Source organism: Lepidochelys olivacea (assembly GCF_965140295.1).
Source record: "Lepidochelys olivacea isolate rLepOli2 genome assembly, chromosome: 14".
Classification (NCBI taxonomy): Eukaryota; Metazoa; Chordata; order Testudines; family Cheloniidae; genus Lepidochelys; species Lepidochelys olivacea.
This window is the reverse complement of record NC_140424.1, coordinates 46,193,527-46,209,457: the sequence shown is the minus strand read 5'-3', so window position 1 is coordinate 46,209,457 and position 15,931 is coordinate 46,193,527. Positions and strand designations below refer to the sequence as shown.

The following is a 15,931-nucleotide window of genomic DNA, read 5'->3' as shown; positions in this document are numbered from 1 at the left end:
CCCCGCGCTGCCCGTCGCTCCGTGACCCCGGTAACTGCCCCCCCCAGCCTGCCCGTCGCTCCGTGACCCCGGTAACCGGCCCCCCCGCGCTGCCCGTCGCTCCGTGACCCCGGTAACTGCCCCCCCAGCCTGCCCGTCGCTCCGTGACCCCGGTAACTGCCCCCCCAGCCTGCCCGTCGCTCCGTGACCCCGGTAACTGCCCCCCCAGCCTGCCCGTCGCTCCGTGACCCCGGTAACTGCCCCCCCCGCGCTGCCCGTCGCTCCGTGACCCCGGTAACTGCCCCCCCCAGCCTGCCCGTCGCTCCGTGACCCCGGTAACCGGCCCCCCCGCGCTGCCCGTCGCTCCGTGACCCCGGTAACTGCCCCCCCCAGCCTGCCCGTCGCTCCGTGACCCCGGTGCCTGCGCCGTGTGAGGGGAGAGCCACCATGGCGCGGCGGCGGCTGGAGCGGGCACTGCTGGAGTCGCGCGGCAGGGAGAGGGAGGAGGCAGCGCAGGGTCCCGCACGACTCCGCATCCGGCACCAGGTGCCGCTCAGCAGTGACCCACACGGGATCTACAGCCTCCGCTTTGCGCCGGCCGGGGGGCGCCTGGCAGCCGGGTTCGGCAACGGGGCTGTTCAGGTACCGGGGCTACAGGGCAGTACCGGGGGAAGGAGAGTTGGAGGGTAACAGGGCCACGTGGGTAGCAAGGGGAGGGGAGTTGGAGGGTAACAGGGCTGCGTGGGTCCCTGGATGGGGTTGGAGGGCACCGGAGGGGAAGCAGGGATTGGCGGGTAACAGAGGAGAAAGGGATGGAGGGTAGCGGGGCCAAGTTGGTAGTGGGAGGGGGTTGAAGGGTATGGGAGGGAGGAGAGGTTGGAGAGTAATTGGGGGATGGGAGGTAGAAGAGTAACAGGGCTGTGCAGGTACTGGGCAGGGGTGGGGTTGTAGGGTAACGGTGGGGGAAGGGGAGGTTGAGGGTAACATGGCCATGTGGGTACTGGGAGGAAGTTGGAGGGTAACAGAGGAGAAGGGGATGGAGGGGAACAGGGCCCGTTGGTACTGGGAGGGGGTTGAAGGGTACCGGGGGGAGGAGAGGTTGGAGGGTAACAGGGTGGCTTGGGTACCAGGAGGGGGTTGGAGGGTAATGGGGGGATGGGAGGTTGGAGACTAACGGGGCTGTGTGTGTTCCCGGGAGGGGGCTGGAGGGTAACGGGGTTGGATGGTAACTGGGGAAGGGGTGGTTGGAGGGTAACGGGGCTGCGTGGGTACTTGGAAGGGGTACCGGGGGTGGGTGTAATGCCATTCCTGTCACGTCACCCATCCCATTCTCCATTTTCCCCCTCACTCTCAGATTGTGAACGTGGCAACAGCCTCCCTGCACTCGTCCCTTTTCCAAGGACACCGTACGCGCCATGCGATCACTGCCTTGGCCTACCACCCAGGGAGACCCAGCCTGCTCCTGGCTGTGGGGGCTGATGGCATCATCTCTCTCTACAGCATGGACTCGGAGACGCTGCTGGCGACAGTGACAGGTACGTTCCATAGGGTACCTTGTCACCATGTGCCCAGCGGATGGGCCTTTCCCTCTTCTCCCCAAAGAAAGGGCTGTGAGAGATCTCTCCTCCAAAGAAAGGGCCAGGAGCCCTGGCCCCATGGTGTGGGGGGTCAGTGAGCTGGGGGAATCCCATCCTCACCTTTGTCCTTGTTGCTGGGGTAACAGCCCTTGCTAGCTGCTCTCCCCATGTCTGTCCCACCCCAGAGAAGGAGAATGAGATCAATGCCATGGATTTCTGCATGGATGGCAGCACCTATGCCACAGCTGGCAAGGACCGACATATTCGGCTCTATGACAGCCATACCAACCAGGTGAGTGAGGAGGGGCATGCCAGAAAAGGGTGCAGGTAGCACAGATGGAGGGAGGGGTGGTGCTAGGGGAGGGCTCTATCTGGATTGGGGGTGGGAAGCAAGGATGGGGTGCGTGTGTGTGTTGCCCCTGCTCCCGCCTGTGTGTCCCAATCACCCCATGACCCAGATTCTGCTTCCCTTCCCCACAGCTGTCCCACATTCTGCAGGCTCCTGACTTCATGACTGGGGATGTGACACCGAGCAGTGGGCACTCTCGCCGCATCTTTGCTCTCCGCTTCCACCCTGGAGAGCGCCATGTGTTCCTGACAGCTGGCTGGGATGACTGTGTGAAGGTGAGGCCCTGCATTATAGGTGGGTATGGTTGGAGAGGTAGCAGGAGGAAATGGAGGGGGCTGTGTCTGTGGCTTCTGGCTAATGGGGAGGGGTTCTGGATGCTACCATTGTTACCTGTCTCTTATCTGTGCCTAGATCTGGGACAAGCGGATGGCAAAGGAGGCTCAGAGAGTGATCAATGGGCCTCACATCTGTGGCCCAGGCCTTGACATCCAGGTGAGATGTGGGAGGTGACAGGGGGACAGAGGGCGTGAGCTACACTGTGTGGGCATGCAAAGTCCTGGCCAGGGCTGGTCTGTGCTGACTTTTCTTGGAGCTTCTGCACTGACCCTGAACCAATAGCTCTGGGATCAGGGTCACCTGCCCCCCAATACCCGACCCCACTGAAGAAGTAACCTTTCCCCATGTAGGGTAACTATGCTCCTGGGTGCCCCGGGGGAGAGGTAACGCCCCATATCTGAGCCTGACTCCTTCCCCCCCAAGGGTAACCGCGTGCTCACTGGTTCCTGGGTGCCCCACAACGCGCTTCAGCTCTGGGATCTGCGGACATCCCAACTGCAGAAGAACCTCCCCTTTCCTGGGGGTCCTATGCAGGGCCAGTTCCTCTACGCAGCCCGGTTCTGTGACCAGGACATAGTGGTGGCTGGGGGCAGCGGCACCAGCGGAGCCAGCGCCATCCACACTGGCACGAACCAGGTGAGATGGGAGGTGGGTACCCCTGCTTGGGAGTAAAGGGGGAGTAGGCATTCCCCACTTGGGGGAATGACAGTGAGAGCCAGTGGAGCTGGGTTATCCCTTGAGGGCAGGGGGTCAGTGTGAGCCAGGGAACAGGATGGGGGGATATTTGGGGGCTTTGGGTGCTATGAGCCAGGGGAGCAGGCCGGGGGATGGGGTGGTTGGAGGGTGGCATGACGTGACGTGAGCAAGGACAGCAGGGAGGTTGGGGAAGTGAGCAAGGGTGGAGGGGTGGAGCGGAGGAAGGCCAGGGATTGGGTGGTGTGAGCCAGGGGAGCAGGGTGCTTAGTCTTGGGTGACATGCTCTTTGTCTCCAGGTGCTCGGCGAGATCCTGCTGCCCAACAAACCGGTGCAGGCTGTGGCAGTAGCACCCGGTGGGCGGGTGGTGGCTGTGGCTGGTGTGGGAGGGAATCTCCATATCGCGGACCTGCACTGAGCCCCAGCAGAGAGGGGGTGAGAAGGGTGCAAACCTGGGAGTCACAGTCCCCTCCATCTACAGCTCCTCTGATCTATGGCTCTCCCACACAATTCTGCCCCACCAGGACTACAGCCCTCTGCAACATCTGGGAACACAGGAACCACAGGCCCCCCCTTCTCAACTCCCCTGCACCCCTCTGTGAGACCTGGAGCATCCAGAGCCCTGGGCACCTGCTGGCATCTAATAAACTTCCTGCCCCTGAAGAAGTGACTCATGGGGTCTATGAATGGGAAGGCCTGGCCCATGTGCTGGGAGTCATGGGGATGGGGGGAAGCTAGCCTCTGTGCTGGGAATTTCTGCGGGGAGGGGAGGCCTGTGAACTGGGAATCACTGGGATTTGTGAGGGCATCTGTTTCTTTGGTGGTTCTAAACCACTTCCTGCCACCACTTTATGCAGGGAAGTGGGGGCTCATCTCCAGCAGTGCTACATTTCCCTCAGTTTGGTGGGGAAACCCCCAGCACCCCCCAGTCCTGGGCTTGGCCAGCCTTTGTCCATGCAGTGGCATCTGGAACCAGAAAACTCTGTGCAGGGAGCGTCTACACTGCATCTGGGAACAAGCCTCCCAGCCTGGGTAGGCAGACTTGTGCTAATGTGCTAAAAAGAGCTGTGGGGATGTCGCTGAAGGCTGGCATTAGACAGCCAATGGCCACACCACTGCTTTTAGCTTGCTGTCAGCTGCAATGTATCCTCGGAGGGGAGAGAGCCTCCACCCTCATCCTCCCCCTCCACCCGCTGTAGGGACAGCCTCCGCCCTCACACACACCCCACCCCTGCAGGGACAGTCTCCACCCTCATCCCCCTACCCCTGCAGGGACAGCCTCTGCCCTCATCTCCCCCCCCCCCCACTACCACCACCACGCTGCTGCAGGGACAACCGCAGCCCTCACACACAGACACACCCCGCACTGCAGGTATCAACCCTCCTGGGGAGAAGGGAGCACCAGGGCCAGTCCCAGCTGAAAGGAACACACAGTGAGATACCCCCAGGACCAGGGGGAATGCAGCGAAGGACAAAGGCTCCCCTGGAATGAGTCCAGTTTCAGTGCTGTGATGGCAGTGACACTGGGTGCCGAGGGAAGGGGATGGGGATGGAGGACCCGGGGGGAGGGAGTGAGGGGAATGGGGATGGAGCAGGGTGGGGGCAGGAACACCAGGTGGGAAGGAGCAGCAGTGCAGTCATGAGACCTCCTCAGTGCTGCCAGCTCCCAATTTCCTCACCACAGTGATGTGAGTTTTGGCCTCTGTTGCAGTCGGTTTCCTAATGATGTGAGTAACTCTCCAGCCTTCCTGGGAATTTCAGCCTGGCACATGGGAAGACTCTTCTGGTTGGCTGCCTTTCCACCTCCTGGGGATGAGCAGCCAATCAGGGCTGCTGCAGAGGCAGTGGGAGCTCTTCCCCTCCTCTCCAGAGCCCAGAGCCCTCCTTGCAGGAGGGAAAGGAATTAAAAGAGTCCCCCTCCCCCATTCCTGCAGCTGGGAAGGGGGAAATGGAGCAAGCCTGTGAGAGGGTGTGAAGAACCCTTGGTACTAGAGAAGGAGCAGAGGTGGGGATTGGGGAGCACAGAATTAATGCATGAGAATGGGGGAGAAGTTCTGGAGACACCTCTGAGTCCCATTCCCCCCTCCCCCCCCCCCCGCAGCAGACCCACCTTTCACTGGAACCTGCCCAGAAAGGCAGGAGCTGTGCACTGCAGCTGCTGAGCCATGAACAGCAGGAGCCAGTGCAGAGGGAGGAGATGTCTGCGGGCTCTGGCACCGGAAATCCCCGTGGGTTACAGCTGCAACAATGCTAACCCCCTGGGCACAGCCAGAGCTGCTTCTTCAGCAAGACAAGAAGTGGGGGGGTCTCCACCAGGGCTGGGGAAATGAAGCAGTAAAACTGGTGCCACCAGGACCGGGGCAGGAGACATTGCCTGGATCCAGTCTGGAACGGCTGCAACCAGCGTGGGCATCTGCCCTGAATCCAGAGTGACTCCAGCCTGGGATCAAGGATCTTTCACCATAGGAGAAAATCGTGTTTCCCACCCATGGGCTCCTCCAGCTGTAACTGCAGTAACCTTTCAGGTGAGTCCGGGAGTTGCTGTGCCGAGTGGAGAGGCTCAAACACCCACCCAGTTTGGTGTTCGTAAAGGTAAATTGGGCCATCTCTGTGCTTCAATGTGACGTGGGGAGGGGCAGCGTTCTGGGGGAACATCCCCACATTGGATGTGACGATTGCCAGAGCCTTCGCGGTCCGTAGCATGATGGCAGAATCCCCAGGGAGCCCTGACAGTTCAGCCAGCGACTATGCAATGAGCTGCCTGGGAGCCATACTTACCCTTCTGCTGCAGCACCAGAGCCAGCTAGGCAGGCCCAGGTCGGGTGGGGCAGGGCTCTCTCCAGACAGTGTGGGCCCAGTGCTCCCAGCAACCCTTCTGTTTTGCAGGTCTGGGGCAGGTGCAAGGCACTGGTGCCATGTGGGGGCTTGTTGGGGCACTGGTCCTGTCGCACCTGGTGTCCCTGTTGTGGAACATTCTCTGCTGTGTGAGGCACACAGCACACAGAGGTATGTGCTGCAGGGAGGGAACAGTCTGTTCAGAGCACAGGGGCACAGTTCCTCCCCCCATAACTATAACCCCTATGTGGGGCTCCTTTCTCCTGTCCCTCTGTCTCCCAGACTGTCTTGGTGCACAGGGGGGCTCCCATATCCCTCTCCCCTACAGGGGTCTGTCTCCTTGGTCCCCCTTCCCATATATCTCCAGAAGGGGCTACTGCCTCCAGTCCCCTCTCCCCCCGCCTGTTTTGTGTCTTCCTGCAGAGGGCACCCTTTATCCCCCCTCACTCCATGTCCCAGCCCCAACTCCCACCCCCACATCTCACTTCACAGGGAACCCAGCTCCCCTTCTCCATGGTGCCCAACCTATCTCATGCCCAGGCTCCCCCACCCAGAACCCCATCCTCCGCTGACTCCTCTCCTCCCATGTCCCTGCCTGCCACACTGCACTGGTACCACCAGCATCCCAGAGACCCATTCCCACCCCCGTTAAAGCCTGTGGAGCTGATCTCTTTTTCTTTCTTTCTCTCTCTCCCACCCTACCTGCCCAGATGAGTCCAGGAGGCTCTTGCCTCAGTTCAGCAGAAGGTGAGTCCAACAGACAAAACAGCAGGAGCAACGAGTCGCTGCATTGTCCAAGTCCCAAAGCATCACCACTGAGGTTCTCTCCATGCTGTTAGGGGGAGGGGAGGGAGGAAGCTTTGTCAGCCAGCAAGATGGAACAGAGGCTGCGAGAAGGGGGGAATGTCACAGGGAATCAGAACCAAGGAATAGAACCCAGGAGTCCTGACTGCCAGGCCTTCCCTCCTGCTCTCAACCCCTAGGTCCCACTCCCCTGCCAGAGCTGGCCCAGGAATCAGGGTTTTTGATTCCCCATCCTGCATATCACTACCAGCTCAGCTCTCTGGCTGGACGGGCCTCTGGTCTGAATTAAGGGGATTGTTACAGATTGAGCCCACACAAGAATTTTTTCCCTCTCTGGGTGTGTACCACCACTGCCACCTTTCCCAGCCCTCCTCTTCCTCTGTCTGTCCCCAGCACATTCACCTTTGACCCTGGCTCTGAGCCATTTACTGGATTTTTGGTTTCCATCCCAGTGTGAAGCATGTGACTGAGGAGATTCCAGTCTATGGCAACATCAGTTACCTGCAGACAGGTGAGTTGCACCCAAGCCCCTCACAGGATCAGGCCCCATTGTGCTGAGGCTGCCTGCTCTCTGCCCTGAGTAAAAGAGCACACAGGCACGTACACACACGATGTGTGTGGAGAGGAGATAATTCTGTCACCTGTTCTATGACATATACTGATCGAGTCTCCAGCTGGCAGCAGGCATGTCAGCATCATCAATGCTGATTTGTGTCTGCTGGGAGCCTAGCCCTTGGCTACAGCCACAAACACTCTCTAAGAAGGGCCATTCATGGGCTGGTTTCTTGTGTATGCTGAGGGAACGTGTTTGAAGCAGCTTTGTCCATGTGTGCAGGAAGGCAGCAGCCGCTGGGGCTGCGGATCAGCCCCCCTTCCCATCCTGAGGACCCTGAGAGTCTGTGGCTGCCTGACTCAGGCTTCGTTAAGACAGCCAGGAGCTGCCTGTGAATTGGGGCTCCCTCCAGCTGCTCAGTACTTCTGCAAACTGGAGCTGGCTTCTATCTCCGAGCTGGTTCTGGACTCTCAGCAGCAACCTTCCCTCTCCCTCTGTCAACAGGGCAAAGTTCTGGGTTTGAAAGCTCAGCAGTGTCAGAGTCCCAGGAGGAGCAGGAATCCAGCCCCAAGGTGAGCAGAGCTCTTGGTACATGTGTGGCCAAAGACATCTGTAGCCACAGAAGCCGCAGCAATCAGCCGGGGATGGTGCAGGGGCCGTCCCCTGACTGACTGACCTGTGGCATTAGAAATTGGGTAGGGTTAAGGTGTGGGTGGGGAAGCCCAGGGCTGGGATATCAGGGGGATGCAGGTTGTGATTGAGGGGTGTTGGTGGGGATGGGAGAGAGCCCAGGCTTGGAATAGCAGGTGACTGCAGGTACAGATTGAGGGGCACCAGCAGAGTTGCAAATGGGGTGGGAGAGCTGGTGCTGTGGGGGCTCTAGAGTTGCGAGCGTTACATTCATGTGTTCAGGGGCTGTGTGTGGAGATTAACTGCTTGCAGAGTGGCAGGAAGCGGTGAGTTATCGGCCCTGAGCATCTCTGTGCTAAACCCAACTCCTCTCCTCGACCTACTTTCTGCCGTTGACTTCTGGCTGCTCTGTATCCCACTGTTGAGTTTGCCTCCAGCGAGCAGCAGGACCTCCAGGCATGGAACTGGGATGCAGTTTGCAGACAGTGGGGGTTAGCTCTGATGGACAGCGCAGGAAGCACAAAGCGGGAAGGGGATGCATGAGTGAGACTGAACACCCATCATTGCCTCAGAGCCCTGTTGTCACAGACCCTTTGGGGCTGATGACAGCAGGATCTGTTGAGCTGAGCTGAGCCCCTAGCTGCATTTGTGGTCTCATAGTAGGGCAGGCTATGTGGTGAGTGGTGCTGAGGCATCCTGTCTGCAAGGAGAGGGCTGAATAGCAGCACTGGGGAAGGCTAAAGCCCCAGGGAACAAGCTGTGGGGCACAATTCCTCAGACACGATGGTGATGGGAACTCCAGGTATTTCCCTGCTCTGGAGATAAGCTGGTCTCTGAGTGTCAGGGGGCTATTTCCCTTCCTGCAGCCTACGAACCCCACAGCATGTGGGTGATGCTCTTCCTGAGAGGGAGCAAAGGGACCCTCCCGCTATTCAGGGGGTGCTCAGCTCCACCATCCCCAGCAGGAGCAAAACCCATCCCATGGGGAATTTGTTGGTTACCAGAGGGTGGGAGTTAGTGCTGCCAGTGGCATCCTAAGCAGCCAGAGCCCTCCACCCAACCCTAAGGCACATGCCACCCTTCCCCCAACACCTCTGCTCTGTCCCCAGAAGCCTACGTGCTACGCCAACCTCAAGATGCTGAAACCCCAAGGCCGGCAGCTGCCAGAGTCATCAGTGGGGGGTGCTGAGATCCAGTACACAGATGTGGTGGTGACGGGGCCCAGGCGGTCCGAGCCAGAGATTTGGGGCGGGGGGCCCCTGAAGGGCAGAGAGGCTACTCGGCCGCAGTCAGAGCTTTATGCGTCTGTGCATTCAGACAGATACACAGCCAAGTTTGAGAACCAAGACTACGCTAACAACCATGCGGTTCCCAGCTGAAGGGTGGGGGCTAACGGGGTTCTGTGTGCATGATTCATAGCAATAAATGCAAGCTTCACCAATGGCTCCCCTGTCTCATGTGCTGCTGAGGGTACAGAAATGCCCCCGTTCCAGCAATGCCCACTGCCCCAGGGTGGGGCCATGCGCAGATCCCATCCTGCTGTGTTGCTGACAGCGATTTAATTTCTGTGGCTACTTCTTCCTCAAGCAGCCAAGATTCCCCGGCCCCGCTCAATAATGCAGTTCCCCTGCCTGGGAAGGTGATGGGGATACTTCCTGTACACGGGGCAGGGGCGTATATAGTTATTAGTACTGTTGGGCGGGGGGGTAGTGTCTCCCCGCTGAGCTCCACGGTGCCGGTCACCGCCTGCCCTGCCACATTCCTGAGCCTGGTCTCCCCGCCACGCCAGGTACTAACTTACCCCCACCCCGCAGAACAGAGGGGGCTCTCCCCACGGGAGGCATGATCTGAACAGCCCCACCCCGGGGCACAGGTGCCTGCCCCCAGCTGGGCTCACGCTGTTCCGCAGCGGCGGGCGGGTCGGAATCCGAGAGCGGAAGAGCTGGGGCGCCCTGGGGGTGGCTCAGACCCGCGGAGCCGGGAGCGGAGGGGACGCAGAGGCGAGGCATGAAGGGGGAAGGCCCGGGAACGGGCGGCTGCCCCCAGAGCCCCGCAGCCGGAGACGTGGAGCCGGGGGCGCGGCCCGGGGGGGGCACCAGCCGCAGCCGCAGCCGCAGCCCCCTCCCCAGGGCGACAGCCTGCCGGACGCTGGGGTCCCGCGACCGTGGGGGACCTTCCGGCTTCCGCCCTGCCCCAGGCGCGGGCTGTTTGCCCCCGACAGCCGGGGAGTCTCCGCCCTCCCGCCAGTGAGGGCAGCGGCTTCAGCAGACGTTACTGAGCATGCTCAGTCCGTGCGCAGCTGCCCCAGTCCAGGGCAAACGCGCCTCGGCTCGCTACGCCGCTACGCAGCCCAGGGGGCCGGAGGGGGAAGGGGGCCAGGCTGACCCTGGGGCCCTCCCGTCGCTGGGCCCCGGAGGGCGGAAACGCCCCGGGGCAGGCTGGTAAGTGTAGTTCCTGACTCTCCTCGAGCCGGAAGTGACGTTGGCGCCTGCCCCGGCGACGGCCCCTGCGGTCGCTCAGGAGGCGGAAGTGCCCCGCCCGCTTTCCTGGGCACGCTGGGAAGCGTAGTTCCCTCTCACGCAAGCCCGGCCTCCTAGTGGCGCAGCGGCTCGCGCCTCATTGCGGGGCCCGCGGCCGCTCTCGGCTCCCTGCCTGGCGCGGGTGGGGCTGATGGAGCCGGAAGGGGCGGGGCCGGCCGATGGGAGCCGGAAGCAGAGAGGCGGGGGCTGGGCGACGCGCCCGTTGCCGGGAGACCGGGCTGAGCTGGGCGGGCGGGAGAGCCGCAGGCCTCAGGCCGCCTTCGGCTCGGGCCGGCTCTGCCCCGGGGCGGGGCCCCTTCGTGTGCCGGGGGGAGATGGGGGCGCAGCCCGGGGTCCACGGGGGGGGGCGGTGTGAAATCCTGCCCGACATCTGCCCAGTGCCAGGGAGTCTCTGCCCCAGCCCCCCCTCCGGAGCACGAGCTGCCCTGGGGAAGCCATCAAAGTCCCCCACTTCTCTCACGTGTTTAGTGTCAGCAGAGAATCCCTTCAGGTCTCGGTGGTTTTCTATCATATTAAATACCTTTGACCTCTTTCTTCCCCAGTTCTCAGAGATAGATCTAAAATATCCAGCCTGCACTCCTGTAGTAGCCGGGTGGTCCCAGGGTATTAGAGGCTGCCCCTTTGATTTATATACAAATGTTTGGTGTTTTTCTCCATCCCAATCCTTATGAACCCTTACATGTGGTTAGCTTTTCTGGGCTGTGGCTGTGCATTGAGTGGAGTTTTTAATTAAGCTGTCTACAGCAACATGCAGGTCGCTTTCTTGAGTTGATAGTTAATTTACAACCCAGTAAGGTGTACGAGGAGCTCCAGTTTTCCCCTCCAAAGTGCGATGCTTTGCATTTAGAGAGACAGGGTAGGGTAGGTTAGGTAATACCTTCTACGGGACCAACTTCTGTTGGTGAGAGAGAGAAGCTTCTGAGCTACAGCGGTATGCATCCGATGAAGTGAGCTGTAGCTCACGAAAGCTCATGCTCAAATAAACTGGTTAGTCTCTAAGGTGCCACTAGTCCTCCTTTTCTTTTTACAGAGGTTTTTAGGAGAATATCCTAAAATATGCTAAAATTTTGCCCTGCTTCCTATCTAGTTATCTTTTACTAATTTAATATTCCCTGAGATTTTTTTCCTGTCTCTCTAATTATAGAATATTAACATAAAATCCCCTCCGATTTTGACTTTTTCTCAAATTCTTGAATATTGATAGCAAATCCTTGTAGATGTTGCCCCTTTTCTATCTTTTTCAAATAATGATATGAAATTCACTCAGATTTTACCTCTGTGCCTACTACTGACTGTTGATACATAATCCCTCACAATTTTATACTTTCCTCTCTAGTTTGTGAAAGTTGATTCAAAATTCTTCAGATTTCCACCCTTCTCCCTTTAATGACTGAACATTGATATCAGCACTCAGATTTTTGCCTTTTGCCATGAAATGTCTGTTAAAAAGGATCTCGGGTTTGGAGGTGTTCCCAGGTTTAGTTTCAGCAACTTCTCCTTTTTGGGAGGGAATTTGTTGCCTTGAGCCATTCTCCATACTGGTGGTTGTAAGGGATTACATGATAAACTTTCCCCTCTCATTTGAGACTCATTTCTTTCCCCATTTAGCTCCATTAAAATGTTTTCTGATGAAAGTGACCTGCCCATATTTAATACACAACAAAGCCAGAAGCCTCCCCGGCCAGTCTCCCAGCTGCTCACAGGACAGTTGGTTGGAACCTTTTCTTTTCCTCAGGGGGGCACAGGATGAGGGTTCACTCATGATGGGCTCCTTGGTGCCCAGAATGGCTGAGAATCTCCATGCTAGTGTATTAGCCCCTCATTTTCCCCTCACCAATATCACCAGTAGTATCCAAAATCCTATGATGAATGGTCTCCATGTGGGAGTGCTTTCCTCACTGCTGAGATGTAGTTGTCTCTGGGGTGGGTCCCTGTTAGCCATTATCTGTCTGTCTCTCTCTCCTCAGGATATTGGTGTTCAAATGCTGCTGCCTCCACCGTGACCTTGGAGCCCAGGCTGAGCAGCTGCTGCTCCCCGAGAGGGGTCTGAGCTGGGGAGTGACCTTAAGTAAAACTTCTGTTCCCAGCCAAGGTGAGGACTTTCTCCAGCTGTAATTACTCCCATAAGCCAGCCCTAGGGTCTGCCCACATCAGCATCTGAGCCAGAGACTCCAGGTGATTGGTGGAGACCTTAGGAAATGTGCTGTGGATGGACATTAATGTGACTGCACAAACAGTCCCTCCTCGCCCCTCGTATCTCTTCCCCTTCGCAATGGCAGGAGCCGATCCAGCCAGAGGAGAGCGAACCCCCAGGAATGGCTGAATCTCAGCCACAAGGGGCAGAACAGGGGAAGGGAAATAGAACAAGAAAAAGGAGAGAGAGACTGAAAGGGGCACTCGGAGAAATACTTGGTGAGAGAGATTCCCAGATCTCTAACTTGCCCCCACACACTCATTGCAGAGAAAAACAACAAAAAGGATCAGGGCTGTGGAACAGCTTCCGTATGAGGAGAGATTAGAAAGAGTGGGACTTTTCATCTTGGAAAAGAGACGACTGAGGGGATGGGGAATATGATCGAGATCTATAAAATCATGACTGGTGTGGAGAAAATGAATGAGGAATTGTTATTTACTAGGGCTGTTGATTAATTGCAGTTAACTCGCATGATTAAAAAAAGTAATTGCGATTAAAAATTAATCACGATTAATCGTCATTTTAATTGCACTGTTAATAGAATACCAGTTTAAATTTATTAAATATTTTGGATTTTTTTCTACATTTTCGTATATATTGTATTCTGTTTTGTAATTGAAATCAAAGTGTATATTTTTATTACAAATATTTGCACTGTAAAAATGATAAACAAAATAAATAGTATTTTTCAATTCACCTCATACAAGTACTGTAGTGCAATCTTTGTCATGAAAGTGCAACTTACAAATGTAGATTTTTTTTTGTTACATAACTGCACTCAAAAACAAAACAATGTAAAACTTCAGCGCCTACAAGTCCACTCAGTCCTACTATTGTTCAGCCAATCGCTAAGACAAACAAGTTTGTTTACATTTACAGGAGATAATGCTGCCCTCTTCTTATTTACAATGTCACCAGGAAGTGAGAACAGGCATTTGCATGGCAATTTTGTAGCTGGTATTGAAAGATATTTATGTGCCAGATATGCTAACCATTCATATGCCCCTTCATGCTTCAGCCACCATTTCATGCTGATGACGCTCGTTAAAAAAATAATGTGTTATTTAAATTTATGACTGAACTTTTTGGGGGAGAACTGTATGTCCCCTGCTTGCATTCTGTCATATATATGTTACAGCAATCTAGGATGATGACCCAGCACATGTTGTTCATTTTAAGATCAATTTCACTGCAGATTTCACAAAACACAAAGATAGCTACAGCATTTAACCCAAGGTTTAAGAATCTGAAGTGCTTTCCAAAATCTGAGAGGGACAAGGTGTGGAGCATGCTTTCAGAAGTCTTGAAAGAGCAACACTCCGATGTAGAAACAACAGACCCCCAAATCACCAAAAAAGAAAATCAACCTTCTGCTGTTGACATCTGACTCGGATAATTAAAATAAACATGCTTTGGCCCTCACTGCTTAGGATCGTTATTGAGCAGAACCCGTCATCAGCATGGGCGCGTGACTCCTGGAATGGTGTTTGAAGCATGAAGGGATATATGAATCTTTAGCGCAGCTGGCACATAAATACCTTGCAATGCTAGCTACAACAATGCCATGAGAACGCCTGTTCTCACTGCCAGGTGATATAACCAAGAAGCGAGCAGCATCATTTCCTGCAAATGTAAACAAACTTGTTTGAGCGATTGGCTTAACAAGAAGTAGGACTGAGTGGACTTGCGGGCGCTAAAGTTTTACATTGTTTTATTTTTGAATGCAGGTTTTTTGTACATAATTCTACATTTGTAAGTTCAACTTTCATGATAAAGAGATTGCACTACAGTACTTGTATTAGGTGAATTGAAAAATACCATTTATTTTGTGTTTTTACAGTGCAGATACTTGTAATCAAAAATAAAATATAAAGTGAGCACTGTACACTTCGTATTCTGTGTTGTAAATGAAATCAATATATTTGAAAATGTAGAAAACATCCAAAAATATTTAAATAAATGGTATTCTATTATTGTTTAACAGTTCAATTAATCGCACAATTAATTACGTTTAATTTTTTTAATCACTTGACAGCCCTATTATTTACTCCTTCACATAACACAAGAACTAGGGTTTACACAATGAAATTAATAGACAGCAAGTTTAAAACAAACCAAAGGAAGTACGTCTTTGCACAGCGCACAGTCAACCTGTGTAACTCTTTGCCTGGGGATGTTGTGAAGACCAAAACTATAACAGGGTTCAAAAAAGAACTAGATAAGTCCATGGAAGGATAAGTCCATCAATGGCTATTAGCCAGGATAGGTGGGGATGCAACCCTATGTTCTGGGTGTCCCTAACCTCTGTTTGCCAGAAGCTGGGAGTGGACGACAGGGAAAGGATCACTTGATGATTGCCAGTTCTGTTAATTCCCTCTAGGGCACCTGGCATTGGCCACTGCTGGAAGACAGGATACTGGGCTAGATGAACCATTAGTCTGACCCAATATGGTCTTTCTTATGTTAAACTACCAGCTCGCCTGAACTCTTTATTTTTTGCCTTAGATTTTATTTTCATGGGCCTTCACCTACCAGTTCTCTGAGTTTGTTGAAGTCCATTGTTCTTATTCTGCTGCTCTCGTGCCTTCCTTCTCTTAGGATGGTGAAATCTATCATTTCATGATCACTTTTGCCCATATTGCTTTTCACCTTCAGTTCCTAACTAATTCCTTCTATTTAGTCAGAATCAAGTCTAAGATGGCTATTCTCCGGCTACTTCTTCCATCCTCTGAAAAAAAACAAGAGTCCCCAGTACATTTCCGGAACTTACTGGGCACTTTGTGTTTGGTTGAATTCCTTTTCTAACAGATATCTGGGTAGATTAACCCCCTCCCCCCCACACACAGTTTACTAACTGTGTTTTGAATATTTCTTTTATTTGCCTGACAGAATCTAGAACATCCGTCTGCAGGGAAAGAGCCAGGGGGAATTGTGATGTGACATTACTGTTCTGTTCTGACATGTCCCCAATTGCCCTGACAGGCTGCAGTGTAACATCCCATCCTTCCAGGGAGCAAGGAAGGGAAATGGCTGCCGTGGAGCCGGTTCAGGTAGGGATTTTAAGGGAGTTGCTGGTTGGTTCCTGTTGGCGGGAGAAGGGCAGTAAATACACAGGAGGTGGGAACTTCTGGGGTGGCTGATCTGGAGGTGGGAGGGGGCAGGAAATACCCAGGTGGAGAAGGGGGTGGGGCCAGGGGGTGACAATCTGATGGGATTTGTTTACTGTTGGGCCTGGATCTTAGCAACACCCAAGGGGTTTGTGGGTGGAAATTCCCTAATTTGTCAAGCAGGAAACAACCCCCTGGACTGGGCTGGGGAAACGTACCAGACTCCAGTCCTGGAGCCTGAACCTACTGGCCAGAGGCTGCTGTGAGAGATAAAGCGGCAGCCACCAGTTAGGCCCAGGGAAGACACCCCATCCCCTCCCATCTGGCTGCTGG

At 55.1% G+C, this 15,931-nt stretch overlaps 3 protein-coding genes and 1 long non-coding RNA gene across 10 annotated transcripts in view; 3 read left to right on the top strand and 1 right to left on the bottom strand.

Annotated features, from left to right (window-relative positions):
* Positions 1-15,931, bottom strand: part of LOC311531223 — a 49,142-nt gene that overhangs the window by 3,929 nt on the left and 29,282 nt on the right. The window contains exons 5-8 of one of the 2 annotated variants that reach the window (XR_014714158.1): positions 6,473-6,602; positions 5,714-5,948; positions 5,046-5,253; positions 4,615-4,741 (exon numbers count right to left, since the gene is read on the bottom strand). This is a non-coding gene — a long non-coding RNA (uncharacterized lncRNA). Of the gene's footprint in view, positions 1-4,614; positions 4,742-5,045; positions 5,949-6,472; positions 6,603-15,931 lie in introns of both variants that reach the window. The other variant, XR_014714159.1, reaches the window with a different exon arrangement.
* Positions 292-3,601, top strand: LOC311531220 (THO complex subunit 6 homolog). 3 transcript variants are annotated; one of them, XM_084648430.1, is made up of 7 exons: positions 292-621; positions 1,334-1,514; positions 1,703-1,848; positions 2,037-2,180; positions 2,317-2,397; positions 2,665-2,877; positions 3,460-3,601. In XM_084648430.1, the coding sequence occupies exons 1-7, from the start codon at positions 427-429 to the stop codon at positions 3,535-3,537; spliced, it is 1,038 nt and encodes a 345-aa protein (XP_084504556.1). In that variant the 5' UTR covers positions 292-426; the 3' UTR covers positions 3,538-3,601. The 3 variants fall into 3 exon arrangements, with proteins under 3 accessions (XP_084504556.1, XP_084504555.1, XP_084504554.1); XM_084648429.1 differs by having other exon boundaries at positions 294-621; positions 1,742-1,848; positions 3,234-3,601; XM_084648428.1 differs by having other exon boundaries at positions 389-621; positions 3,234-3,601.
* Positions 5,346-9,196, top strand: SIT1 (signaling threshold regulating transmembrane adaptor 1). Its single transcript, XM_084648431.1, has 6 exons — positions 5,346-5,460; positions 5,822-5,941; positions 6,481-6,517; positions 7,027-7,085; positions 7,632-7,699; positions 8,867-9,196. Exons 1-6 carry the CDS (start codon positions 5,424-5,426, stop codon positions 9,134-9,136), a joined length of 591 nt encoding a protein of 196 aa, XP_084504557.1. The 5' UTR covers positions 5,346-5,423; the 3' UTR covers positions 9,137-9,196.
* Positions 9,473-15,931, top strand: part of LOC311531222 (uncharacterized protein) — a 31,079-nt gene continuing 24,620 nt past the window's right edge. For 2 of the 4 annotated variants that reach the window (XM_084648433.1, XM_084648432.1), the window contains exons 1-3: positions 9,565-10,198; positions 12,265-12,389; positions 15,474-15,541. In XM_084648433.1, the coding sequence (XP_084504559.1) occupies positions 10,038-10,198; positions 12,265-12,389; positions 15,474-15,541 (354 nt within the window). In that variant the 5' untranslated portion in view covers positions 9,565-10,037. The other 2 variants (XR_014714156.1, XR_014714157.1) reach the window with 2 other exon arrangements.

Coding starts and splice junctions, on each gene's coding strand:
- SIT1 (XM_084648431.1), top strand. CDS start 5,424: ATGGGCTCCTCCAGCTGTAACTGCAGTAACCTTTCAG. Junction 5,942..6,480: donor GAGGCACACAGCACACAGAG/GTATGTGCTGCA, acceptor CTACCTGCCCAG/ATGAGTCCAGGAGGCTCTTG. Junction 7,086..7,631: donor CATCAGTTACCTGCAGACAG/GTGAGTTGCACC, acceptor CTCTGTCAACAG/GGCAAAGTTCTGGGTTTGAA.
- LOC311531220 (XM_084648428.1), top strand. CDS start 427: ATGGCGCGGCGGCGGCTGGAGCGGGCACTGCTGGAGTCGCGCGGCAGG. Junction 2,181..2,316: donor GCTGGGATGACTGTGTGAAG/GTGAGGCCCTGC, acceptor ATCTGTGCCTAG/ATCTGGGACAAGCGGATGGC. Junction 2,398..2,664: donor GCCCAGGCCTTGACATCCAG/GTGAGATGTGGG, acceptor TTCCCCCCCAAG/GGTAACCGCGTGCTCACTGG.